The sequence below is a fragment of the Echeneis naucrates genome, chromosome 12, assembly GCF_900963305.1.
Source record: "Echeneis naucrates chromosome 12, fEcheNa1.1, whole genome shotgun sequence".
Classification (NCBI taxonomy): Eukaryota; Metazoa; Chordata; class Actinopteri; order Carangiformes; family Echeneidae; genus Echeneis; species Echeneis naucrates.
Window position 1 is genome coordinate 6,010,683 of NC_042522.1, and position 27,346 is coordinate 6,038,028.

General features: G+C 39.9%; 3 protein-coding genes across 6 annotated transcripts; 2 read left to right on the plus strand and 1 right to left on the minus strand.

The window, feature by feature from the left end:
- Positions 1-13,596: 13,596 nt before the first annotated feature.
- Positions 13,597-17,590, plus strand: LOC115052190 (syntaxin-2-like). Of its 4 annotated transcripts, XM_029516179.1 has the most exons (10): positions 13,605-13,675; positions 13,746-13,777; positions 13,857-13,964; positions 14,047-14,146; positions 14,545-14,619; positions 15,092-15,165; positions 15,315-15,423; positions 16,005-16,078; positions 16,234-16,371; positions 16,474-17,590. In XM_029516179.1, the coding sequence occupies exons 3-10, from the start codon at positions 13,914-13,916 to the stop codon at positions 16,678-16,680; spliced, it is 828 nt and encodes a 275-aa protein (XP_029372039.1). In that variant the 5' UTR covers positions 13,605-13,675; positions 13,746-13,777; positions 13,857-13,913; the 3' UTR covers positions 16,681-17,590. The 4 variants fall into 4 exon arrangements, with proteins under 4 accessions (XP_029372038.1, XP_029372039.1, XP_029372036.1 ...); XM_029516178.1 differs by lacking the exon at positions 13,746-13,777 and having other exon boundaries at positions 13,597-13,708; XM_029516176.1 differs by having other exon boundaries at positions 13,611-13,777.
- Positions 17,591-18,041: 451 nt separating this feature from the next.
- pgam2 (phosphoglycerate mutase 2 (muscle)) lies at positions 18,042-20,455 on the minus strand. Its single transcript, XM_029516181.1, has 3 exons — positions 19,940-20,455; positions 19,555-19,735; positions 18,042-18,931 (listed from the first exon to the last, which is right to left on the minus strand). The coding sequence occupies exons 1-3, from the start codon at positions 20,354-20,356 to the stop codon at positions 18,762-18,764; spliced, it is 768 nt and encodes a 255-aa protein (XP_029372041.1). The 5' UTR covers positions 20,357-20,455; the 3' UTR covers positions 18,042-18,761.
- Positions 20,456-24,293: 3,838 nt separating this feature from the next.
- nefla (neurofilament light chain a) lies at positions 24,294-26,943 on the plus strand. The gene is made up of 4 exons (XM_029515545.1): positions 24,294-25,337; positions 25,497-25,621; positions 25,835-26,259; positions 26,379-26,943. Exons 1-4 carry the CDS (start codon positions 24,294-24,296, stop codon positions 26,747-26,749), a joined length of 1,965 nt encoding a protein of 654 aa, XP_029371405.1. The 3' UTR covers positions 26,750-26,943.
- Positions 26,944-27,346: the final 403 nt, after the last annotated feature.

Here is a 27,346-nt window from a genome sequence, read left to right on the forward strand (position 1 = left end):
TCCAGAATACAGTCGATTTGAACCTTCTGAGAGGCAAATCAGCAAGCGCTGTCAGTGTGACAGAGAGTTTGTCGTCTGACAAACATAATTCCTGGAAAGTTTTTGTTTGGATTTTCAGTTTCACTTTTCTAAAGTTTCTAGCCAAATTCTATCCGCAGGTGGTGGTTCTCCATCTGTGAATTGCTTTGGTTTAGTGTTGATTGGTGGTTTAATCCCTGTTGCACTGGACAACGCACACATGCCGTTTTTTGTTTTTTGTTTTTCTCTCTGTGTGTCAGTCTTTTAGTATGAATTTTACTTTATTTTATTTTGGCCTGGCATCGCTTCAACACAAGATAAATCCATAAAGCACCAAAGGACAAATAGATGTTGGGAAATATGAAAATCATGCTCACATCAAAATCCAACAATGTCCAATTGACACTATGGCATTTAGAAAACATTTGAAAGACATTTCGCAGACATTTTATAAGCTTTTAACATTGGACTTTGCTCATTACTGGGTGGTATTTAATTTGTCAATATAGCATTGGCATGAGACATTGCACGATTTGGCTGGTATTGTTATCCTGATATTGAATGTTGGGCATCTGACATTAAAATCTCTATTCAGGGAAATATTAATGTTGTACTGCAATCTTATATATTGGGATGTGGTTTGAAGCCAAGGAGTTACCATTCACACTGTGTTTACTTAGTGTTTTATTTTGGAGTACATATCTTAATTTGCATCAGGTATAAACATCTCTTGCTCTTAGCCCTGTACACAGCCCCAGGCCATCAGGCATATACCACAGTATGGCTCTTTCTGTTAATGGAGATAGACTGTACATGGCAGTCCTCCGTTATTGATTCTTCCAGAAGTTCAGAATTCAAGTTTAGCAGATCAGCAGTGCCTATTATTTATATTCCTACGTCTTCCTCCCAGGATTTTTTCTTCTCTGAGGGCCTCAGAAGCTAATATTTTTTTAAATGGCCTTATTCTTCAAATGTGCCAAACCTTTCTCAAGAGGGTGGGAACTCCAGTTCGCTCATTTTCACGCTAAAAGTAAAAATGTTTTTACTCCCATTCTCTATAAGAACCGCATGTTTGTATGACTTGAATACAAATGAGTATTTTCCCACTTTATCTTCACCTAACCTTCTTTCTGCCCTTACCATTCATCATGAGGACATGTGTGGTGAAGAATTACAAATGTAGGGACCACACTTGCTCAGGACTTGGGAGGTGGATCTGCTGGCAGTGGGTGGGAATATGTTGAAACACTTCAATAAGATTCTTTGTCGCACTTTCTAATCAGCGGTTGTAAAGGAAGCTGGTATAACGTTTCCTTTATCTGCTGCTCATTGTTCATTTTAGCCTCTGTCTGCTTTCTCTGTGTTACTTGGATATGGACTCAATGAATAAAAGATGGGAGAGAGGTCAAGGGTCATGAAGAAATTATTAAACAGACAGGTCATAAAAGGTACAAGAGTAAGGAGTTATACAAAAGGGGATTTGTCCATATCAGACTATGCCAGCGAATAAGGGGATAAAGTGAATTATAGCACATAAATGTTCAATATATAATTATACATTTGGAAATGCTGTTGCCATTACACATTATGTCCATCAGAGAGTATGGCAAGTTGATGTTTGACATACATAGCTCAATGATCATATTGGCATGTCTTTGTGTTAAATTGAGAAATTTGAGTAAAATGCGTTGGCATCTATCAGATGGGTTGCCATTATTTTCACCTCTCTGTATGAATTGTAATTAACCTGGTGAGTCCACTCTGACTTTTATCGAACGCCATCATGTGAACAATTATGTTAGCACTGGATCTCCCTAGTCACTTGTTAAATTCGTTAATAGAATAGGCTATATCTGCTATTCACTCTGCTACTCAGAGTGTTAAAAAACAAACCAAAGGGAATTGTACTACTGGCAATTGGCCAGTATATCCTCAGGATATTTCTCAGCTCTGAAATACCAAAACTGTTACGAGGATGAGTCACTTTCCTCTTAAGTTTTTGCATTTCAGGAGCTAATGCAGTGACTGGGAACAGGTGTTTAAAGTAGGAATGCAGGATAATTAACAGAACAAGGCAGTCACAAAAACCATAGTTAAGATGCGCAAATGTTCTTCAACACTTCTTTTTACTTCTGAAAAGACAATAATGACTTCACTGAAAAATTCTAAGAAGGGAAAAATCCCTCATTGAGGGGATCAGAACTGACAAAAGCACAGATTCATGCAGCGTAAGCTGTGATCAGGGTCATGTGGTGACTGGACATTATTCCCATCTAAAAAAGTGCCGAGTAAAAAGGGTGGGGGAGGTAGGGTTTGGTTTGGGAACATGAGGCAACATTTAGAGGATAATCCTTGCTAAGAGGTGAAAGCAGAGCAGAGAGAAGAACGGAAAGCAAAATTAGCTCATCATCCCTCCCAGGTAATCAGAGTGCCACTTCAGGCGTTTGTTGGTGCCAAGGTTACCTGCGACTGTTCCAAGACACAGCCTCGTCACCCAGCTGCTTTTGAAATCGAACTAATCCAGCGTTTAACATTCCTCAGAAAGCTGTGGGAGGGATTGGAGCCTGAAGACAATGGAAGCCTGATGGGGTTTCAGAGGGAGGCAAACTCTGCTCAATCAGCTTCACATAACAAAAAGAAACAATTGCAATTACAGTAATTAGTGTTGGTTAAAACTTCAACTTTGCTACAGTTTACCTGAAAATAGAAATGTTTTACAACAGAGCAGTTAAAACTATTCACCCAAGACTGCCATCTAGAGTTCAAGTCCACCCACCACCAAAATCTTCTGAATGCATTTTCAATACCACTGGCCATTATTAAATAGGAACATTTATGCTTATAAATAATAAAACTCTGTTTATGTTCATTGACCTTCCTAAAATGGAAGAAGTGACCAAGTACATTTTAAGGCTTCCATCTACCTCCATTTCTCATTTCCATTCTTTTTTACTCCATTTCAATGCTGTCATGGCTTTGATCAGTGATGCTTCCAGGAGTCGATGAGGTTCATCCGCTGGGAACTTGGCCTGTCAGTGTCAGTCAGTCAGTCTTGAATATCAAAGGAGCCCTGAGCTATAGTTCATGGCTTACTGTAATCATTTGCCTCCAATGAAATGGAAAACGTGCTTAAAGCCAGCAGTTTCTCCAGAAGCAACTAAAGAAAAAAAAAACAAAAAAACCTCAGCCTTGCTTTTTGACTAAGCATATACAATGGACAGCAGGCTGTCCATTGGGCAAACATGAAACAGCACCTATTTGAGCTTCTCAGTTAGCCAGTAAGTTTCTTAATAAGATACAGTTGCTTTCAATAATGGGATTTTAGAACAGCATGTCCTTTGAGCTTTCATCAGCTGAAAGTTTAAAGCTCCCTGGTGTGTCGGTGTGTCATACTGTGATTTTGAGCTCAAAACTGCCCATGTATAATTGATTTGTGGATGATTTTTTTATATGAAGGTAGCTCAAAAACTGCTGTTTATTGCCGAGGTTTCAGTTACCTCATAATCGGTCCATGTTCACATCAACAAGGCTGAGCGTTTTTTGCTATCTGTAAACATCTGCAGGATATTTACAGCAACAACTTTAAGTCTGTGAAAAATCGAAGTTCACAAAATATATTCAAAACTAAATGTAAAAAAGAGCTAAAATGATTGATAAATTGCCACATAACAGAAAATTCTGAAACAACAGTGCTTAAACCATTTTTTAAGCAAGACTGAACTAAACAATAATTTTTTGCTTCTCATAGACCTCTATGACCTAAAAGGTTGTCTTTTTGTGCAATGTATCACTTTACTATCAAGTTCAGGCAGAAGGACTTAGAGCAGATGTAGCACAAGACATTAGTTCATGGTAAGGCAATCAAAAAACATAGGTGGTCATATGCAAAAGGCTGCACAGACATTTGAACACTTCAACGAAGATTTTCTCACAGCAAGACAGCTAGACAGGTGCAACACATTCAGGCAGGCTGGCGTAATCCCAGGGGCCGGAAAAGAACAAAGAGAGGAAGGTAATCCAGCAACAGCACAGAAGAAGACAACACCATCAAATTAAAACAGGAAAACACTGACTGGCAAAACATATCCTAGTGGGTCATGACACTTAGGCTCCAGAGAGGTTCAATAACCAATTTTGAAATTTTTAACAATAACCACCACACTTGTCAGTTTTATTCACTTCAGTTCATATTCCTTTGGTTGCATTGTCCCACCATGGGGAAATTGCAATGCTGTTTTAGCATGGAGTGGAAAGCAAAGTTACTAAATTAGGTAAGGGGGAAGAAAATAAACATAAACAACATATACAAGGGTGATAGAGGTTATCAACATTTGTATGTTTTTATGTGGTCTAGGGGGAACAGTGCAGAGAGTAAGGTTTAAAAGATAATGGTAGATTGCCTTCATTTAAGACAATAAAACTGTAATGCAAATAGTTTTTATTGGGTTTTCCCTAGAAAAAGTAAAATAAGCACATTGAGGAGAAAACGAGAAACAAAAAACCACATTTGAAATAAATTACATAAAAATTATCTGGAAAAAACTGTGATTAAATATTCTTTTAGTCTATGTTATGTCTCATGTAAATGTTTCATTTTCCTCTCAAAAGATTTGCAAACTTTTCCAAAGTGAGAATCTGTTGGCCGACATCCACCTGAACTGCATTAACATTTTCCAAATATGGTCTTATATTGTTGTAGTTCCATAATATGTAAATACAGTCGGTGTCCCTAGTCCCACACCATCTCCAATGTTGTTGTTCTTTTGTAAGTTGGAATTTAAAATTTTTGTTCAATTATTTTTGGTTTGGGAAAAATGAAAATGTAAATGACCATCTTCATTCTGCATCTTTTCAATGTGCAGTCCACATATCAAATCAAATCAAATCAGATTTATTTATATTGTGCCAAATCATAACAAAGTTATATCAAGGCACTTTACATACAGAGCAGGTCGAGACCAAAAATTATTTAGAGAGACCCAACACGTCCCCCCATGAGCAAGCACTTGGCGACAGTGGCAAGGAAAAACTTCTGTCAAGAGGCAGAAACCTCGGGATATGAAAACGAAAGAGGCAGCAGATGGCTAAACTAGAATCAGGATTTTAATCATCCTTAACTCTTACAGGTTTTTGTCTTTCGTTTCATTATTTCCCCTTGATGGTTTCATTTTCTCCTTTTCTACTTGATGCTCCTCTCATTCGTTAGTCAACTGTGAGAAATGTCACATAATTTGGTTGTGTGTAGTAAACAAAGTAGAAGCAAGAGCGGGGCGCATGGTGACATCCATAGCCTTCTGATGTAAAATACCTGTTGAGTCATTCCTCTTCATTTACTTCATAATCACGCCTCTCTTGGTTTGTTCTGTTGCTATTTATTATTTGAAGCTTCAGCTGCTACACATTCTGATAAATTATGGGATCTATTCATGTTGAGCTAAGATGGAAGAAAAGCTATTCTAGAGTGTCCTGTCAATTCTCCTCTGAAATGAAAATGAAAGCACAAAAATGTCTGCAGTTTTATGGTAAAGATGAAATCATGAGCCATTTACAAAAATGGTGCTGGCGGCTTGTTATAAAAGGTAATGACACCGTGGAAGCCAGATTGCCTGAGAGAAAAACACTGAACGTAAAAGCAGTTTTCAGTAACAAAGCCGAACACAAGCCAACACGCCTTTCTGTACACCTTCCATGGTGGCAGCCAAAAACACACACACACAAAAAAAAAAACTATTAGCAGAGTTACAGTATATGCAGTCAGATATACAAGCGGTAAAAGTGTTGTCATAGAAAAGCAAATTATTATTTTAATTACAGTGGATGCATTTTTCAATTTACTGATAATTCCTTTGTTCTATACACCATGGAATTTGGAAAACAGCCAGATTGCCACTGTAATGGATAAAAAACCGCAGCGTTCATCTTAGTCAGACAGGTAAACATCATGCCTGTTAACAAAAGTCTTTGCCCTCCAGCATGGCTGGGAAACTCAGGCCAATGAAACATCTCTCTGATTTATTTTTCTGTTCACGTGACAGTATAACCTAAAATCAGACTCTTTTGACATTCACGTCACATTCTGATGGAGTGAATGTGGAAGCCTTGTGAGGTGGCTTCACTGGTGCAATCTAGACTGTGTATCTCCTTCAACAGGAAATGAGTAAGGATAAGACCCAAGAGATCATTGTGCATATTTTGAAGAGCAGCTGGTTATTGCAGGAAGTTATCTTAGATGATAAACTAAATATGGAATACAGATCTGTTTTTTCTATTTTTTTCTGAATGGGTTTTTCAGCCTCTGAATAAATCTGGTCCTAAAGTGAATGAGCAGCATTGTTTTATATTCAGCTTGAAGGCATTTTTAGTCAAGTTGAGATGAACCCAAAGAATAAATACATTTTCACATTTGAGGGTTTGAAAAGGCAGACAGTCTCTCAGCAGTTGGTAAATCTGTCTGTGTATATGAGATTATAGCATTGGCATGAAAGAAAGAGAGCTCCTCTAGAGTTAGAGAGAATATTATTTTAAATCTTTTTTTAGGTGTCCAGAACAAAAACTTCATGCGTCTACGTGTGTCTCTCCAACCTCAATTTCCTGCATGCCAGTGATTTTATGCGCTGCCGTGCATGCAATTGAATACACAGAACACACAATTACAAGAGTGACAGAGAAGTTAATGAATAGTGTTGTGCTACTGTGAAGGACTCCCAAGGGGAGGTCTGTTAAACATTAACAGCAATCAAATAGTTTTCTTTAATGTATGCCATCAAGTGATAATGGAAGTGTGGTGAAATGTAGTGTGCTCATTACTGTCCAACGCTGCATAAAGTGGAGATCGTGGTTTCCATCAATGCATCTATTAAACTTATAATACCTCACTTCAGACCCGTATCCTGTTTGATGAGTTTCCAGAGACGTGGAACAATCAAAGCAGTAATTTACATGGAGATTCGCCTTTTGTCAGATTTCATTATCATCAAAGTCTGTCCTCTCTTAGTTACAGCAGCTATAATCAATATTTTTATGATAAATATATAATACGAAGGGGGTCATTGATTGTACAACTCAGTGGCGGAGCCAGAATGTAGCTAATGGGTAGGCCTGCAAAAATCTGGATGGGCCGGATTTTTTTTTTTTTTAATGCTGAGATGTGCGTACACATTATATTGTGTAAAAAAATCTGTTGGACCACTGTAAATTATAATACACCTAGTACTTAAGTCAGATGCCTGTCAGATGAATATCCACACATATGAAAGGATATACAGCAGTCCTAGTCTACTTTGTACTCTGCAATTAGACCTGTTCTGTTAAAATTCACCCTTATGACGTGATAGGGAAAGAAGGAAATAATAATAATAATAATCATATTTTTTTATTTTTTCCATGAATCTTACTGAGTGGGCCCGTGCACATCCAGGCCCACCCATAGATCCGCCCCTGGTACAACTTGATTTACAGCTTGTTGTTTCTGTTTCACCCTCACCGCTCTCGAGTGACTGAGAAACTGTTATCGGGAAAAAAGCTGTAAAAGTGCATTACGCGCCACCTGCTCAACAGCAACCAGCAAACAGTAGTTAATTCTCTATATTGATATTTTAGCAGTTAATAGCCAGTTATTTCCCTCAGGAGTTAATAAAGACCAAAATCAGAACCATTTTTACTGACAGTATAAAGCACTTACTGCATCACATACTTAATCACATACGTGATGTGATTACAGTTTAAGAGTTGTCATTTTAAATACAGGTTTTACTGTAGCCTCTCTAAAAGTCGCACTGTTACTTCAACAGTATGGTGTTTTATTTGTTTGTGTGAATTTTATGGAAAGTTATTTTCAATTTAGTTTCCTCCATTGATAGACTATCAGCTTTGTGCAGCAGCTGGAGGAGTGGTAAGTCAATTAGCATAACTGAAGTACAACTAACAGTAACTCAAGTCATATTTGCTTGTTTTCAATATAATATGTGTGGCTTTCTGCTTTCTTCTCATATTTACCACGATGCATTTCACAAATTTTCTTCATAGGAAAAGCCACAATGAAACTGTGTAATGACTTCTAAAGTAATCAATTAGTACTGATTCATTACTGATGAAAACTTAATTCACATATTCAAACAATCTTTATAGTCAATTAACAAGCTCATTCATCTGTTATCTGTTTTATGACAGATAAAGTTCTTAATGAAACATGAACAAAACAGGAATAAAATACTCATTAAAGCGATTTAGTAATTATATTTTATCCTGTTGTCTGGTGAAAGAATGCCAGATTTATTCATTTGTTTATTTATTCATTCACGTAATTGAAAAGAATTACCTTATTTTCCAACAATTTCATTTCATGGTGTGATTGAGATGTGATGAGAACTGTTACTTCCTTGACATGAGAGGAGAAGTTCTCAGAAAGAAATGCAGGAAAAATAAATAACAGAGTGGGAAGTAGCCAGAAGATACAGTGGATAAAACATTTGCACCACATTATCACAAACAACTGTGGAATACTCTGTGGATCCCTGATTTATGGTGCTTACCCCTAGAAAACTAACTGGCTTTTTCCATTTACAGTACAATCTCGCTGGAGATGGTGCTCTTGGACTGGACAAGGCGCAATGTGGAACTCCCTGGCAAGGTTTGTGCTGCACTACACCCACTGAGCTTTACATGATTATATCAGATCCAGCCTCTAATCATGAAAATTAAAAGACAATTAAGTTGGACTGCACCGGGTGTAAACCTCTACCCCTGCCTGCCTGGTTAATTAGAAGAATGAGTAGGGGCTTATACTCCGTTGGTAGTTAACTCATGCCATGAACAAAGTAACCACATGAAGTATACCTTTTGATGGCATATTAACATAGTATGAAATCTCTCATTTAAAAATAGCAAAGAGGTGGAAGGAGGTGGGAGTTGCCAGGAGAATAAACAGCAAAGGTGTGGATTTATTAAATTATGTATGCTGAGTGTGGGTTTACATCCATCAGGCCTGAAAAAACATTTGTGTGCACCAAGATCTTGGACAGCACGTTTAAATTGTTCTATGGGGGGTAAATGTGAATTTAAGATAGAACTGGATTCTGGGTTAAGGGATTAGACAGTTACTTGTGATAGTTAAGATTAGGGGAGGGAGCTATGAAATGCACAATGTCAATGATGAGAGCCCTCAAATACAGGTAAAAAGGATGTGTGTGTGTGTGAGTGGATGTGATTAAGATCATTATGAGGGCCTGCTTGAAGGATGGTGTAAAGTAAAAGAAATTATTCCACAGATCACAGCCTGCCTACCTTGACTAACACATTTATTATACAATGAATTATTCAAAATTACACTCGCCATATTATGACAGCAGATGATATTCATGGTTTTTCCATGTATTTTAATTCTGGTCATTTCTGATCTGAAAAGATTACACAGAGAGGAATGCAACACATTGCACAGCTGGACTTTACCCGACCGGTGTCCCACCGCTGCTTCGCTGGGGGACTCATCATCAGCGATGTCATGAAATTGCTTCCCAGCTGCCTGCCTGCCAATTCTGGGGTGCACCCGTCCACAAAATCACTGCTAAGCACTACTGAGCCTGCCAGCAAGCATTCATTGTTGATTTTCACTGAAAACTGTTAACATGAAAAAGTGTAGGCCGATACCGCTCCACTGGTCAATCATGGCATCAAACGTACAAGGTGCAGGAGTTATATTCCCACTGGGATCTGTGATAACATGTAAGCATGGTATCATTTAATCTAATGGTATGCACCCACTCAGCTGACAGAGCTAATTCATGTTGACAGTACTAGATATTTTCTCTGTGAAGCAGTCTTTCCGAGCTCAGCATTGCAACACCATGTAACTTCTTAAGCTCCTTCACCGTGATCCCATAGAATCATATTATCTTAGATGCACAGGCTGGGACGAGGAGGCCGGCAGCCATCTGTTTTAGCTTTAGTTTGAATTGGAGAGACTGCTAATTAGTAATTAGCAGCTCATTATTGGCTGGATAGAACATTGGCCAAGAACAACAGAATTATCTATGCAAGGCATTGCAGGTGCAGCTTAACTAAGGACTATAGGCGAACGTATATCATGGTCAATCATGAAAAATTCCCTTGCGAGATTCCTGTTTGTTTCCCCCACACCTTTTTTAGGGTAAAATAACTTTGCAGTATGTGTATCACCTCATAATAGCAATATGTTATTCTACAAAATTACTTTATAGTTTCCTTTGCTGAGTCAGAAACCATGAAGTAAACCAACTACAGATTTTCTACCACAAAATATGTCCGATGTTGGTTATTCATTATTAAATGTGGATCTCTCTGAAAACCTGGCTCTTCGTTGCTTGAATTATGCAGAAGTGCTGATACAGGTATGGATTATCATATTTAAAGGCCAAAGAGAAAATCCACTTTTCATAACCAGACTTTAATGTTGAAGCTACCTCTAGTGGTGGGAAGAAAGCGATGCATCAAATAACATCAAAATAATTTAATACCAAAGTATATCCAAGATTGTATATATACCAGAGAGGTAAAATTGCTTTAGAAAAAATTTATGGTTGTGGGCCTCTCCTTAATAAATAATTCATGAATAAACCACAGTGGAGTCCAAAAAGAGACACAAAAGTACAATTAGCTCAAGTTTGCTTTTTTCATTTTGAAGTTTTGCATTTGAACCATTCGGGGGGCAAGTCTTCTACCCAGTAAACCTTCTGGGTTCTAACCTTTCACTTAGAGGTCAAAGTCTGTATGAAAACTAAAAGTCAGTGGCAGTTCAGCTTAAATGATGAAGAAACACCAAAAAGCATCTTTAGATCATTTTGTCTACCTAAAATTACTTGTGTTATTTACTGGTGCATGCATTCTTGAGGACTTTGGCTTTAAAAATGAATGAATAAACATGATGCACTGCAGTGGAACTAATGTGGCTACTCTATTACGAAGTGTTACTGAAACACATTACAGTGTTTTTATGTAATTTTCTTTTCACCAGTTTCCCATCAGAATTTTTAGAACAATGCACATTATAAAGTATTGAAATGAAACATTGTCTGAACAGGTGTTTTATGGCAAGAGTATTGGATGCCAGCTGGTGAGCAAACATCCTGCCACACCCTGGTAACAGTGAGGATCTGTTTGCCTCCAGGAAGCACCTATGATTTTTACAGTCAAAATATTCATCCACTTAAAATGAGCTGGTGGTGTTATGAAAATTACTCTGAATCACATGAAACCCAAACTAAAACAAAACATTTCTTTTGAAAAATCAAAAATGCCTTACTCACAGCCCTTGGTAAAATGAAAATATTCTACATGCCAAGTGACGGAGAAGCCCGAAAGCACTCACTGCATTATTTATGAAAACCAACACTTCTAATAAGAAAGAGGCTTTTTGGCATGTGTGTCCCTCGTGTGCAAAGGCCACATTACAGGTCTCTGAAGGACTTGTTATTGATTTTGTCTGAGGTGTCAGATGCAGCAATTGTCAAATGTCCCCCAGCATGGACTCATATCTAACTTTTTTGAGTGACAAAGGAAGACTAGTTTTGTACAGGAAAACGAGGTATAATCTATCCATTCACATCCATTCCAAAATTGTTTGCCCTGCACAATCAGCTCATTTGCTTCTGTAGTAAAACAACATTTGGAGCCTAAACATTTTGATTTACTTTGGTTAACTGTTTATAGACCAAACATTAACGATAGTAAATATTATCATCACTATCATTATCCATGCTTACTATTCATTTTACCAGCTACAGCTGTGTCTACACTGCTATGTCATAGAGTGCAGAAACATGAATTTTAGCATATAGGAAATGAGATTGATTCATTTTTTGCAGTATAAAATGTTTTTTATGCACTTTTACTACTTTGAATTAACATTATGTTTATCAACTGCACTTGGGATTTATTTGATACTGCAAGCATTTAATCATAGGCATCTTCACCGTATCCCACCATGTATACATCCATCCATTCAAATATATTGTGTAATATATGTGTGTATTGATTGTGTATTTAAACCCCTAGGCACTACATTCATTTCAAGGTCATTAGATGCTTTGTTGGAAAAGAGAGAAAAGGAAAGGGAGAGGAAACACTGATCAATAACATACAGGTACTCATAGTGTTATTACACTTATTTAAACTTTAGTAGTGAAGGTTACTTACTGCTGAGGAAGCCACAGAGTTATAAGGACTGGACTGGAATGGATGTGGATCCTGAAGTTCTTATGAATCAATTTGCCGATCTTGTATACTAGGACAAAAAAAAAAGTGAAAGCGCAGTGCACTTTAGAGTGAGAACATTATTTTGATCTCATGTGGTAATAAATGTAGTTCATTGCTGCATTAAAAAAATATATCCAATACACAAGTTGGCTTGTGAAAAGCAGATGGTTGTATTAAAGATTCTGAATGTATTGTTTTATGTTTTTTTGTTTTTTAGGGACATTGCCCACTGGACAACAATGAGTGAAAATGAGCCCAGAATTACAGCTGATATTACTCATAAAATAAGTGGAGGTCCACTGTGTTTAATTTTAACTGTAGTCTTCCTATTGCAACATGCAAGCTCATTGACAAAATGTTTAGCAGCTGTCAAGCCTAAATGTGTCTTCTCACCAATATTGGTGTTTGTTAGCTAAATGTTTACATGTATGAAGTAGAGATTAATTATTCAAATACATCAGTTGTCCATGCAGATTAATGCCAACCTGATGTCCTGTCACATTTCCTTTACCAGACGTAAGTCCACTTGGTCTATTTTTGTCATGTCTAAAATGCATACTGGGCTGCAGATGTTACAGCATGCTTCACAGCAAGACGTTTCTGGGCTCAAACCTGGGGCCTTTAATCATGGGCTGTTAAATAAAGTTTCTATACGACAGTAACATGACACACTGGGTGGTTTCACCTATTCTGTGATATTGTAAGATTATATCTTGCTCCTATATGTTGTTGATGGTATGTAATTGTGGTGTACTGATATACTGAGCTGGGATGTTTTATCCGTCAGAGAGCTGTCCTCACACTCACACTCAGCTTTAAGGCACATTTAACATAGTCACTAGTTACCAGAGGAAACCCTGCTCCATTTTTAACAATAAGCTATTGTTCCAGTCTCACCTGCTCCATGCAGCTGTAGCTTCAACATGCAGGTAGTGGGTCGGCTCTTTCTTTGTGTGTGTGTGTGTGTATAGCTGTAGCTTCAACTCACAGGTAGTTTGTCGGGTCTTTGTATGTGTGTAGTTGTAGCTTGAACACACAGGTACTGTGTCGGCTCTTTCTTTGTGTGTGTGTGTGTGTGTGTGTGTGTGTGTGTGAGTAGCTGTAGCTTCAACTCACAGGTAATGGGTCGGGTCTTCGTAAGTGTGTAGTTGTAGTTTGAACACACAGGTACTGTGTCGGCTCTTTCTTTCTTTCTTTCTTTTTGTTTGTTTGTTTGTGTGTCTGTGTGTAGCTGTAGCTTCAACGCACAGGTGGGCTCTTTGTTTGCTAGTGTGTGTGTGTGTGTGTTTTTTTTTTTTTTTTTTACCTATATGTTGCGGTAACGCGCATGCGTGCTCGCGCTCTTCGTGCAAGTGCTCTCTGCACGGCTTCGATCGGCTCAGCTCCGCTCGGCTCGGCTCGGCTCAGCCCACCAGAGGAAACTCACCAGGTCTGCCGAAAGTGGCAGAAACATCTATTGGAGGTTTTACTCAATTCTCATTCTGTTCTTATTTTTGCAGCGATAACGTGAGGAAGGAGACAACAGGCTCAGGTACCTGTTGAGAGTGAACACACTGAGCGTGTGTGCTTCGTGCTATGAGAGCTGTTTGTTGTCTGTTTTTTTTATTCAGTACAAATATTAATGTCGCTGAAAGCTTGAGGGACTCTTCCTCTGGAGAAGCAGCGGGATGGCCGACACTGCAGAGGGCAAAGTCCACATGGAGGAGTTTTTCAAAACGGTAAACTTCCCCCTCCGCAGCTCCAGTTGCGTCTTTGTTTACAGTAGCCTCAAGGTAAGTGTCTAAATGTGTGTGTTTGCAGGTGGAGGAGGTGAAAAGACTCATTGAAACCATCTCCTGTCAAGCAGAGGATTTGGAGAAAAGACACGGCGCCATTCTTTCCTCTCCCAACCAAGACAAGAGTAAGCACAGAGCGTCTGTATCAGTGTCCCAAATGCCCAAATGGCCGCAGCAGCTTCACAAATGACAGAGAGTAGAAATTTGACGCTTTTTGCTGTTGTGCCGATGCTTTCAAAGATCTATCTCCCTCAGGGTGCACAATATTGAAAGGATAAACAGAGCCGCAGAAACATGAAGGCTCGCCGGCCTTTGGCAAACACAAGTGTGCTTGTTTGTAAAAAGGCTAACAGGTAATTAATAGAAAAAGAAACTAGATGTGACAGAAAAGGGCTGGATACGGCAATGAGAAAGCTGCTGTCATTATTATATGAACTTAAATTCAGTAATTAGATCAAAGCACAATATATCCAAAACCTTAAAATTATTTTGATGACATTCATCTTTGAAAAATATTTCCTAGGAAATGAGGACAAGCTGGAGCTTCTGAACAGTGAGATCAAGAAGAACGCCAACTTGGTCCGAGCCAAGTTAAAATGTGAGACATCAAAAAAATGAAAAATGAATCACTGAAAATGTTTTATGTAGTGTATATATCAACTTTTTTGCGCATTTATTTTGCATTAGCACAAGTGCAGAAACAACAATCCTCTAATGTGTGAAGTTGTTATTGGTAGGTGGTGGTGTATCACCGGGGTTTATGACAGTGGGGAGGAACTATATAGCACATCACACTTCCTCAATATCCTGCTTGTGATGCAAGATTTCACTTGCAAATGAATAGAAAGAGAGGGCTGCAGCACTCCTGTGTGCTACTCATCATCACGGTCACAGAATAACAAAACCGTTTACCTGATACTTTGATTGAAGAAACGCATCGTAACTTTCCTTAGGAAGTTTTAATTAACCAAAGTGGTTTTCCATTATTTGGTGAGGGGTGCCTTTTGAGTTTTTATTGAATAGGTGCCCTGATGCTGGACAAAGGTCCTGATTCATGTTCTATCTTGCAGCAATGCAGAAAAACTTGCCTGTGGAGGAGCGCTGTGAAAGTTTCTCAGTAATCCAGCGAATACAAAGAAACCAGGTCTGCCACTATCTTATTTTATGTGGTGACGCTGAGACACCAGGATGTTTAATTCTATATTATGTTAAAGCATAAAACTGTGTAAAAGATATTTAATTTGATTCCTTTTCATTTCTGGCTCAATAATCGGTCGGCTGTTTTTCAACCAGCACTCACACCTTACTCGGTGGTTTGCTGAAGTCATGCGGGGCCACCATAATGTGCAAATATCCTTCAGAGAGAAGTGCAAAGCACAAATTCGGAGACAACTGGAAATTGGTGAGTTTCAAAACACAAAATACAGCCAAAAGACTGAAACAAGAGAACTTGCAGTGTTACTTAAAATGTGTCAGTGTTGCTCTATTGATAGCTCTTTATATTGTCAACATACCATTGCTTTTCCCCAATTACCAAAATAGTATGAGTGATAAACATCCATATCATTTGAATATGGCAGCATTTGTTTTGCCATCCTTTTCCTGCATAGTCTAAATCAACTGCATTTTGAACAGTGCAGGTTGATTTCAAAGCAAACTAGTATTTAAATCAAGAAGAGATATGCATGTGTTTGAATCCTTTTAAAATCACATCTGTTCATATCTGTTCAGTAGGTGTTTTCCAAGCAGAGGTATTGTGACGACATGCTATCATGTAGTGATCATTCACAAATGCATGCTTTCCTGTTTTCTTCGTACCTATGCTTAGCGTAAATGTGATCTTTTATTAGTGATGTCCGTTTGTGGAAATATCCCTGACAGAGGGCACAATATAATATTTTTATGTGCTTGACGCTAATGTTTTATGTAAGCTGCGCTCACTGGCTTAAAAATTGTCTTGATTACATTTTTTGTCTATTTCAGTAAATAAAGTGACAACAGATGAGGAGTTGGAGGAGATGCTGCACCATGACAATCTTACCATCTTCATATCTGATGTTGGTCGGATTTCATTAAGTCGTTAATAATACTTACTATATTTTTGTTTTTGATATTGATGACTTAATGTGTATTCACTACAATGTTGATGGTTTTAAGTATACAGACGGTATTGTGAAAGTTGGATTTTTATTTTATTTTTTTTCTTTTACAGCTCAATTCAGATGCTCATATTTCAACCAAAGCTTTGAGTGAGATTGAGTCTCGTCATCAGGATATCATCTGCCTTGAGTCCAGCATCAAAGAACTCCATGAGATTTTTGCCGACACTGCCATGCTGTTGCAAATTCAGGTGAGATGACTAAACATGCAAACTTGCATAAAGGAAGATAGCAATTCATGAGACCTAATTCTGATTATGGTCATATAATTATTATTTTTTTTTCTCTCTTAGGGGGAGTTGATCAACAACATTGAAAAAAATGTAACAAGTGCTGCAGAGTATGTATTAGTATCTAAAGAAGAAACCAAGAAAGCAGTCATGTACAAGAAAAATTCATACAAGATAGCATCTATGCCAGGCTTCTTCAAACCCTTCAAGAGGCAAACTGCTGCTAAAACAACCACTGATCACAACACCTCAGACTTAAACCATGACTGAGATTTTGAACCTTTCTTAACGTTGCCTGTACCAAACATCATGCACAACATCAAAGCCCACTGGAAGATACTTCATCTGATTAAAGTGCAGTGCCAGTCTTCCACTTCAGACACCCTCTTTCTAATGGATCATGAAGGAGCTGGGTTTTTTGTTTTACTTTAATCATGACTTTGAATTTGACCTATTGTAGTAATGATCTGTCAAATGGAAGCGCCAAGTCGGTGCACACGCCTGGCAAGTGAGCTTGTGGGTATTCCCAGTGGAGAATAGATGTAGACATGTAGCAGAGAATAGTCATATCAACACAATTTTTACCGCTTTGATCATCTTTACATTTCTTTGCATATTTCCATTTTAATAATTAAAATGACTCAAAATATCTTGTACACTTGGCATTAGGTGATGTTCCTCTTAGTGGCCAATAGGTGGCAAGATAACATATGCATATCTCATCATGACTATTTTTTTTTTTTTTTTGCAGCCTTGCCTGTGTTTTGAGTGATACTGCGTTGTTCTTACTTATTCAATGTAATGTCATGTTGGCCGATACAGTGAGGCCAATGTCATTTGTGGTGATTTTAGTTCTTAGTGGTTTTCACTTTTGTAGTCAGAGGGGAGTTAGAGCTGTGGGATATATCATCTATGCTTTTCATGATTTCTCATTTCACACCACCGACAGTTGAACTTTTTAATGACTTGTAACAAATCACATTTCACTTCTGCTACAGCTGGACTTTGTGCTTGTAGTTAGTGTAGCATAGCATGATAACATGCTAAATAAACTAAGCATTATGCCTGCTAAATATCAGCATGTTAGTATTTGGACTAAGGCACAGTTTTATGAAATTAAAGCTTCAGCCCTTAGCACACATTAGTCACTCTGTTCCTAAAATGTGTATACCTAAAAAAATGTAAATGTCTACAAAGAAAAGTGTGCTTCCAAAGACATTTAAAGTTTTTTTTCCTGCAAGTACTAAGAAGACAACTCTAAAATGTCAGTCACAGTGATTTATAAACTTATGACAAATTTAACAAAAAAACAAACAACGTGTCTCAATAGATTTTTGGTTATATATGCACCAGGACAGCTTCAGTTCTCCATGATGGAGAGATACCACCATTTGTTGATAAACTGAGAGGCGATACATAATTTTAATGCTCATTAGTGTCATCAATGTCCTGTACAAGAAGCACGGAGACCTCTCCCAGCGGATCAGTAATTCTTCATTGAGAGAGGTAAACACTAGGGATAATTTTTACTGACTCATACTCAAAAAGCCTCAACACAGAGCTCTTTCAAAGACACAAGGAGTGCTATATATAATCAGGAGAATACCACATTTATTAAAGTACACAATGCTATGTTTATTTGTTATGATCTACCACCTGTTTATGCATGTTTTTCCTGTAATTTGACATCCATGAGGACAAATTCACATGTGTGATGCCTACTTAAAAGGCCTGTGTTTCCTAGTCAGATCCATAGGCAATAACTAGGACAAGCCTTTTCCTGCATCATGGGAATGCTGCCAGATGAACCCATTGACTTATCTCTCAGACTGTATCTCTCTCCTCCTCCTTCTCTTGCTCTTTTTCTCTCTGCATCTGTACCTCTCTATTGCCTGGATAAGATTTCACAGCACCTTTGCACTTTGCTGAAAGTACTGATATGCAAGAATATGAGTAAGACACAAGGATGACAATGTAAGATGTAAGAAAGACATTTAAGAGGCAGACATGAGAGGATAAGCAGACAGACACAGGATTACATAAAAATATGGCTTCTTTATTGGTTGTGCCAGGGTGGTGGGGCGCTCAAAATAGCGCTTCATCACAATTTAAAAGGGCTGAGTGATGTGTGGCTGAACAAATTGTGAGGCCAGGCTCTCTGCTGGGATTGACAGGTCACGCCTCTGTCATTTAAACAAACAAGGCTAATGCGGTAGAAATGGCCTGACTCCAAGAGACCCATTAAAAACTTCCCCATTTGGAATGAACTGCAAGGACTGACATGTGGCTAGGTTGAAAAGTTGAAGGGCAAAAGGGGGGGAATAGTCTCTTTTTCTGCATCCGGAACAGGTTTACTTCTTGGCTTTACCCTGGGCAGCCACAGCCGCCATGGCTTTCTTCACAGTTTCTTCATCACCAAGGAAAGCCATAGGCTTCACAGGCTTCAGGTTTGCATCCAGCTCATACACAATTGGGATTCCTGTGGGCAGGTTCAGCTCCATGATGGCTGCATCAGACATACCTAGAGACAAGCAAGTAAACCAGACAGGCAGACAAGCATATCAGCAGACAGAAAACAGGCGATGTAATTATCAATGCACAATTTCAGTCGGGAAAGACACTTGTCTGTTACATAATAAAAGCTTTCAGCCAGGTTCTCTTTTGAATGTAATTATATTTTCAGTTGTTGTGGTTAGAGTCATTTCTAACATAGGGAAGTTGAACTCCTTCTGTGTCTCTTCTTCAGCCATGACACCTACCACTTCTTTCTGACATTTACTCTTGACCTTGGAAGTGCTGTGGCCTTATAACTTCCTTATCCATTACTACTTCTTGAAAAAGTACAACCTTTCTACATAAAGGTCGTGACTGTAATGGGAACCAGGCTTATGACCCTCTCCCCTGTCCCTCAGCAGGGCGTGAGTCCCTGTTGGCTATTTTTACATCCTGTAATCCACAACTCTGTGTGGGTGGGTGTGTGTCTGTCTGACTGATTACCAAGATCTTGGCCTTGTATTCCAATGTGATCAAAGAGAAATTAGTTAATTTAATAAAGCAATTTTGTGACGCCAAGACTGAATGCCAACATTCTTATCTATCTCTGCAGCACTCTCGTCCTTGTTTTTTTTTGTCTGCAATGCTCACCTTCTAAGTGCTTGACAATGCCACGGAGGCTGTTGCCATGGGCAGCGATGATTACGTTCTTCCCAGCTTTGATTTCAGGGGCAATGACTTCATTCCAGAAAGGCAGGGCACGGGCAATGGTGTCCTTCAATGATTCACATGTGGGAAGCTCACCGGGCTTCAGGCCCTTGTAGCGGCGAGACTGGGGGTAGTAAGAACAGAAACTATTTCACTCCCACAATTGACAAAGCTTATTTAACTTACTGACAAGTGTAAATGGTGGTGCTCTTCAAAACGTTTATGCTCACAGCTGCTTCATAGCATCTCTGATTAGTTTCAGTTGGTTGGAGTTAATGATAAAAAAAAAATGCTTTCTCTAAGTTAGTTTCTTTTTTATTTGTCTCACCTCACTGATGATTTTGTGGTAAGGATGGTCCTTGTCCATGGGTGGAGGTGGGATGTCAAATGAACGGCGCCAGATCTTCACCTGCTCTTCACCGTGCTTTTCAGCTGTCTCGGCCTTGTTGAGACCAGTAAGGCCTCCATAGTGGCGTTCATTCAGGCGCCAGGAACGAATCACAGGCAGCCACATCTGGTCTGTGTTCTCCATGATGGCCCACAGAGTCTTGATGGCACGCTTCAGCACAGAGGTGTAGCAGACATCAAACTTCATACCGGCTTCCTTGATGGCCAGGGCTCCACGCTTGGCCTCATCCATACCCTTCTCACTGAGGTCAGCATCAAACCAGCCACAAAAGCGGTTCTCCTGGTTCCAGGCACTCTCACCATGGCGGACAATAACCAAACGATGCACACCAGCCATACTTGCAGTGTTTCTCTGGGTTTACCTTAAACCAAACACAGTACCCTCAGCCCTTCTAAGCTGTGCACACACACTGGCTGACAACAGTGAGCCCAGGTCAGCATACCACACTTTTTATAGCGGCCTGGACTGTGGCAGTGCATAACGGACAGGCCCCTTTGCTTTCTGCCTGTGAGAGGCATTGACAGACAAACAGTAGCAGCCAATAGAACTAGACCTCTAAGGTGCTGGTGGGGCATGCGGTCTCTGGGAAGGCCAGAGGTCAGATATTGAGCCAAAATTAGTAACATGACTTTTAAACTGAGAACTGTGGAACAAAAGTTTAAAGATCAGTGTTGGCTGCAAAAATGCACCGTGCTCTCAGATGAACAGTTTCATTACTGAGAGAGTAACTGGAGCACATTTCAACCTAAACAGGTCATATTTTAAACATTACTCCTGCTCCTGTTATGTTTAAAAAAAAAAAAAAAAAAAAAAAAGAAGGCATTGTGATAGAGGCTACGTGTTGCCAAAGCACTGCTGATTTAACAGCTGCATACAGTACACTCACCTACTTTCTCTTACTGTACAAGAAGCTGCCTACGACAGCAACTAAAGCCACAGCTGCTTCTACTATTAGCATCACGAATAACATTTACTGTTAAAATGTAAAGTAAAAGTGAAAATAAATAAGAGCTTTGCAGGAAAAATACAGAAAAGGATCCAGATGTTCAAGAATATCTTCCAGACTGCAGATATCTTTAACCACACCCTGGTTCATAAAGTCTGTGCCTGGAAAAAATCAGCAAACAAACAAAAAACCCAACTAAAAAACTTATCACCTCATTATCTACTCTGATCTTTAAATGATATTTATATTTAGGAATTTAAAGTGTTATTTCTTTCCATCACCTCTAGGAGTTGCTCTAGCATCAGTCTTAAAAGCACCACACAACCTTTCAGTCTCTTCAGATGCACATCTATTTCCATAGAAGTGCTCCATCCAAATCATAAAATTTTATCTTGGAAACTGATTTTATTTTGTGAATTAAATGTTTGCTGGACGGTGTGCACAATGTTTTGCATTTGTATATATGCTGCTAGCACATGGGTAGCTGCAAAGCAGAACATAGAAATGCTGCATCTCAGTATAACTGCAGTATACAGTTATACAGCGTTACTGCGAGTCCTTTTGGAGAAATCTCTATTGTTCCACCGCACTAGAAATATTAGAGCCCACAGAGACAGAGAAGCAAAAATATTTTGCAGTATTCTTTTTCTGAAATGAAGCGGAGAAGCAGAAGTACACTGAAACTTATGGGACAGAGATGAAAGTGCTGATACAACTTGGAAAATACGCCATAGAAACAAAGCTGAGCTGTCAAGAAAAGTCAGAGTATTGCCTTTTCAATGAAATTATGATTATGAATTATGATAAGGATGAATAGATTATTTAAGATAGTGTAGTATAGATGCATTCAATAGCATATAAATGATGCAAGTCCAGGCCTGATTATATGATCATGAAAGATTTTGGATATAAAAACAGTAAACATGTTGACATGGAAATGAATTCTGACTACCGACACTTTATGGAGCCTGTTAGGTCTGTTTTAGATTATTTTGGGGGTTTTGTGGCACATTTTTTTCTCTTATACAATTTTATTTGAGGCCTGCCCACCCACATGCAGCAGTGTTAGGGGAGCATTCATTCGTCTTCCACTGCTAATCCTTTTCCGGGTCGCAGGGGTGCTGCAGCCAATCACAGCTCACACTGGGTGAGGGCGGGGTCACCCTGGATAGGTCACCAGTCACCAATTAACCTAAACATGCATGGTGGGAGGAAACCAATGGAGGCACAAGGAGAGCATGCAAACACAGCACAGAAAGGCCCCGGGCCAGCAACTAAGTCTTGATAAATACATTTCATAATAAAGCATTATTCATCTCACCACTATCTCCGCCAAAGAGCAACTGTTGATTATCTATTGAAGTTGGAATATTTTAGTTGAACATTTCAAAAAGTTGCTGTTTTAGCTGGCTTCAGTTTTACCTTGATACTGGAAGCTACCAGAGCATTTACAATCTGATTCAAAACCTTGATATTATGTAATGTAATGTTATGCAACGTTTTTAAAGTTAAGAGACAGAACAACCAAAAGAAATTAACACTTTGTGGATTAGTTTGTTTTTTTAAAGGAGAAATTAAAAGCCTGTTTTCATTTCATCTCCCCAGGTCCTGTAAGCATCTTGTCTGCCAAATCTTGCCCTGGTGCATATTGTTAGACTGCTGTTAGGGTGGAAAACAGTGTACACAGGGGAGACTGTGTGATTACCACTGTTACGATGACTCAGCCTGCAGCACAGCCCATGCAGCTCCTATTGAAGTTCCCACCTCCCACTGCCTGCCTGACTTGTTTGGGCATAGCATCGTCTGTAAAAAGGGGCCCCTTGCTGCAGAGAGCATTTACTGGATCGGATCATGCGTACAGATATACACACAAGTATTGTTGCAAAGTACTGCAATACTCTTCATTTATGCATAGAGCTTACAGGCAAGATGAATCACCTACCATGAAACTCGCTGAGCCTCTGCATACTGTACCTACATAGACGCACACACACACTTATTAGTCACACAAAAGAAAATACATGTCAGCAACTATGTGTAACTGACCTCTTGGGATAACTGTACTGCGAATGAGAAGAGCCGTTTGTCTTGACTTTGTCTTTATAGGATTAAAAGAACAACCTAACAAAAGGTTAACATGACTTTTCCTTCGCTTTTTGACAAACATAAAAATCTCCTTTTTATAGCAAGACAATAATGTGAACTTATGCCAGTTTTAAATCTTGTAAATGTCTTATGACACAAGCAGACACACAATGTTCCCATTACAAATATTTTCATTTACATTTAATTTCATGCAAAAGAGGCAAGTCAAAACAACTTTCTGTAAGATTCACTGCATGAAGAGAGCAGTCACTTTTATTTATGTGTGTATTGGGGCATTCTGATAATATATGCTTACTTTCCCCAAATGTATTTTAACCAATTTTAACAAAAGAACTGGTGTCCATTAGCAGACCTCCGGACAAGCCACAAAATTAAAACTGTATATCTATGATATCTCTGCAAACTGTAACCCTTTCAATTTAGGTTACACAGCAGCAGGTTCGTCTGCTGTTTATTGTAGCTTTTCACCTTCTCCATTCTGTTTAGGGATAAATTTATCATTGCAGGTCTTTTGAGGTCAGGACTGTAGTTCTGCTCTCCACCAGAAGGAGAGATGCTGTGTCACAGTTGTTAAAAAGAGGACACCCCCTCCTCTCTCTCTCTCTCCTGCAATGAGGATAGCACAAGTATGTTTTAGCCATGTTTTTGCTCTACATAATGTGTCCAACTAAAAAAACGCATCAAAATTTAGCTCCAGTTATGCTGTGACGAAGGTCAGGTCACTGTCAAAGGTCATGTTTGATAGTCCATGTTAAAGCAGATAGGCTATAGATATTTTTGTAGGCATTTATGCTTTTGTTGTACTGTTGAGCAAACTGCAATTTATTATATCTTTTATTTTGAGACTCAGCTTGCTTGTATATTACTGTTCAGGTCAAATTCATTAGAAGGTAGAAAGAAACATGTAACTACGACTTTATTCCACGTAGGTTTACAACCTTTCAGCCTGTCTTTTTTCCCCTCTTTGACACAATCCCATGGTGCTTCTCCATGTCATTTATTGCTGTTGCAGTGTAAGCCTATCGACTCTGCATTGTAAGAGTTGGGGGAAAGCGCTTGCGTCAGAGCTCCCTTTCCGACTATAAAAGCGCCGGCTGCTGCAGCAGCAAGCAGTCAAGGCTTAAACCTGAGCCCTGCGTACACTTCCACACACACACACACACACATACACTCATACACATAGAGGAGAGGGAGAGCAGCCAGTCCTCCCACCACTCAGCCATGAGTAGCATCGGATATGACCCCTACTATTCCACCTCGTCATATAGACGCTGGTACGTTGAAGCTCCTCCACGAGTGGTGGTGACCAGAGGGAGAACCCACTCTATCTACTCCTCCCATGCCTCCCCACTATCCTCCTCACGTCTTCAGTACTCTTCTCCCAGCCGAGTGCTGCTCTCCTCCTCCTCACCAGCCTCTTCCCTGGAACTGGAGCTCAGCCAGGCAGCCCAGATCAGCTCTGAATTCCGTGCCGTACGCACCGAAGAGCGCAGCCAACTGCAGGACCTCAACGACCGCTTTGCTGGGTTCATTGAGAGAGTGCGTGAGCTGGAGCAGCAGAACCGTGCTTTGGAGTCAGAGCTGCTGCTGCTGAGGCAAAGGCACACAGAGCCATCCCGTCTGAGAGCACTTTATGAGCAAGAGGCCCGCTCCCTGAGGGCAGCTATGGATGATGCCAGGGCAGAACAGCAGGCTGCCCTGGGCCAGAGGGAGCGACTAGAACAGACCCTGAGTGCCTTGCAGGGTCGATATGAGGAGGAGGTGCTGGCTCGTGAAGAGGCCGAGGGCAGGCTGATGGAAACCCGTCGTGAGGCTGACCAAGCTGCCTTAGCTAAGGCTGAGCTGGAGAAGAGTGTTGAAACTCTGCTGGAGGAGTTGGCCTTCCTCAAGAGGATTCATGAAAGTGAGGTGGTAGAGCTTCAAGCTCAAGTCCAGCTCGGCGTCCAGGTGGCTGTAGAGTCTGAGGCGGCTACTCCGGATCTTTCTGGGGCCCTCAGGGATATCCGGTCCCAGTATGAGAGACTAGCAGCAAGGAACATGCAGGCAGCTGAGGAGTGGTTCAGAGGGAAGGTGGGTTCCCTGACTGAAACTGTGGCCCAGCACAGCGATGTAGTGAGAAGCTCCAAGGATGAAGCAGGAGAGTACAGACGGCAACTACAGGCCCGTCTGCTGGAGATTGATGCATGCAGAGGCTTCAATGACTCCCTGGAGAAGCAGCTACATGAGATGGAGGAGAAGCAGAGTGCTGAGATAGCTGCTATGCAGGTCAGTGGTGTCAATGAAATGCTATATTATACTCTGAGATGTGTGCTTCATAGATCTTTAAAACTATTAGTTTAAGGTTTTCATTTAATCATATTGCATGTTATATATCTGTATGTAAAAGGATTACAAGGTAATAAAATGCTTTATTTCATATTTTAGGACACCATTGCAGAGTTGGAAGGTGAGCTGAGGGGCACCAAGCAGGAAATGGCACGCTACCTGAAAGAGTACCAGGATCTTCTAAATGTCAAGATGGCACTGGATATTGAAATTGCTGCATACAGGTGAGAAGCACCTACAGAGCGGATTTAATAGTGTTAACTCTAGTTGGTTAATTAGTGCATAAATCCCTAATTATGAGTAAACAAGAGTTTTAGGTAGTCTGCAGTGAAATTCAGTGTTGAGTATAAATAAGTAGCTTCTAACTGACAAATTTAAAAGGTATACTGCTTTTCTGCAGTACAACTTATTTCCTGTGTTTTCACCAACCTGTACAGGAAACTGCTGGAAGGGGAGGAGTCTCGCTTCAGTGTCGGAGTGGCTGGGGGAGTGACCTCTTTGTACAGCCACAATTTGTCAGCGCCCTCTTTTGCCCGCCCTGTCTTCTCCAGCCTGAGCTCTGGCCCCTCCTACCTGATGACATCACGCCTGCTCAGCTCTAGCGTTAGCACCACTGAAGGAATAATCTCTGCCAGCCATGCCCAGCAAGCAGAGGCCAGCCCACCTGGGGAAGAGGAGGAGGAGGAAGCAAAGGAGGAACTGGAGGCAGAGAAGGAGGAGGAGGTAGCAGAAGAGGCAGGAGAGAAAGAGGAGGAAAAGGAGAAAGAGGAGGAAGAAGGAGAAGAGGAGGAGGGAGATAAAGAAAAAGAAGATGAAGAGGAGACTGGGGAAGGCGATGAAGAGGCTAAAGGGGAAGAAGAGGGTTAGTGCATTTGTTTACTATTTTAACAGTTGCTGAAATAGCTCTAATGTTCTTTAATAACAACAACATTAATTTATTAGATCATGATGATATTTAATGAAGCTCTTCTGTTGATACAGGTGGTGATGAGGAGGAGCAAAAGGAAGAGGTGACAGAGGCCACAGAAGATAAGGAAGAGGAAGAGGACAAAGCAGAAGGAGAGGAGACTGAAGTCAAACAAGAAGAAGCACAAGAGGAGGAAAAAGCAGAAGAAGCTGAAGAGAAAGAAGGGGAGGCAAAAGAGGAAGAACAAGAGGAGACAGAAGGTGAAAATAAGAGTGAAGAAAAAGATGACAAAGTTGACACCAAGAAAGAGGACAAAGCAGGCGACAAAGATGACAAAGCCACTCCAAAAACAGAAGACAAAGCTGACACCAAAAAGGAGAAGGATGAAGAAAAAGTGGCCAAACCTGAAGCTACAGACCAAAAGAGCACAAAGGATAAGAAGTAAGCCAACAGCCTCAGCAACCGTTAGTCAAGAGAGTCCACATAAACACCACAGCCTGGTAACCAGTAGAGACATCAGCACCATCCTCTTAAATCTGCTTGTTAACATGGTGTGTAAGAAAACAGTCTAATAGCCATTTACAGCAACAGCTCATGGTCAACTGCTTGCCAATATACAGAGTAATCCATAAGGGTCTGCTTACATACTTCCTAATGTCAGACTGCTATACATAACGTGTAATTGCTGATGGAAAAAGTGTGTGTGTGTGTGTGACTTTCTGACGGCTGAAATAAAAACTGAAAGCCATATGTGTCCTCAATTTTGAGCATGCTAAAGCACAGACAGGTCTTCATTTCAGCTTACCACTGACAAGTAGCCAAAGCACAGTTTTAACCTGTAGACTCACCTCAGTGGTGTTTTCTACTAGTACCAGTACATTTTCACTAATTCATCAATTATTCCAGTAAATAAGGGGAAAAACTGTGTAGCTTTAATGTAAATGAGCAACGCCATTCAAAAAGCAATAAAATGCATAATCATCAACTCCTACACTGAAGGGCAGTGATGCTACAACTTTACCTGTTTTGTTTTACGCTGTTC

What these genes read in the sequence shown, in the direction of transcription:
- LOC115052190 (XM_029516178.1), top strand. Translation starts at nt 13,914, where the DNA reads ATGGCCGACACTGCAGAGGGCAAAGTCCACATGGAGGAGTTTTTCAAA. An exon ending in TGGAGGAGTTTTTCAAAACG is followed by an intron (nt 13,965 to 14,046) that starts GTAAACTTCCCC and finishes GTGTGTTTGCAG; the next exon opens with GTGGAGGAGGTGAAAAGACT. An exon ending in GGTCCGAGCCAAGTTAAAAT is followed by an intron (nt 14,620 to 15,091) that starts GTGAGACATCAA and finishes TCTATCTTGCAG; the next exon opens with CAATGCAGAAAAACTTGCCT.
- pgam2 (XM_029516181.1), bottom strand. Translation starts at nt 20,356, where the DNA reads ATGGCTGGTGTGCATCGTTTGGTTATTGTCCGCCATGGTGAGAGTGCC. An exon ending in ACCACAAAATCATCAGTGAG is followed by an intron (nt 19,736 to 19,939) that starts GTGAGACAAATA and finishes TACTACCCCCAG; the next exon opens with TCTCGCCGCTACAAGGGCCT. An exon ending in CATTGTCAAGCACTTAGAAG is followed by an intron (nt 18,932 to 19,554) that starts GTGAGCATTGCA and finishes GCTTGTCTCTAG; the next exon opens with GTATGTCTGATGCAGCCATC.
- nefla (XM_029515545.1), top strand. Translation starts at nt 24,294, where the DNA reads ATGAGTAGCATCGGATATGACCCCTACTATTCCACCTCGTCATATAGA. An exon ending in ATTGAAATTGCTGCATACAG is followed by an intron (nt 25,622 to 25,834) that starts GTGAGAAGCACC and finishes CAACCTGTACAG; the next exon opens with GAAACTGCTGGAAGGGGAGG. An exon ending in GGCTAAAGGGGAAGAAGAGG is followed by an intron (nt 26,260 to 26,378) that starts GTTAGTGCATTT and finishes CTGTTGATACAG; the next exon opens with GTGGTGATGAGGAGGAGCAA.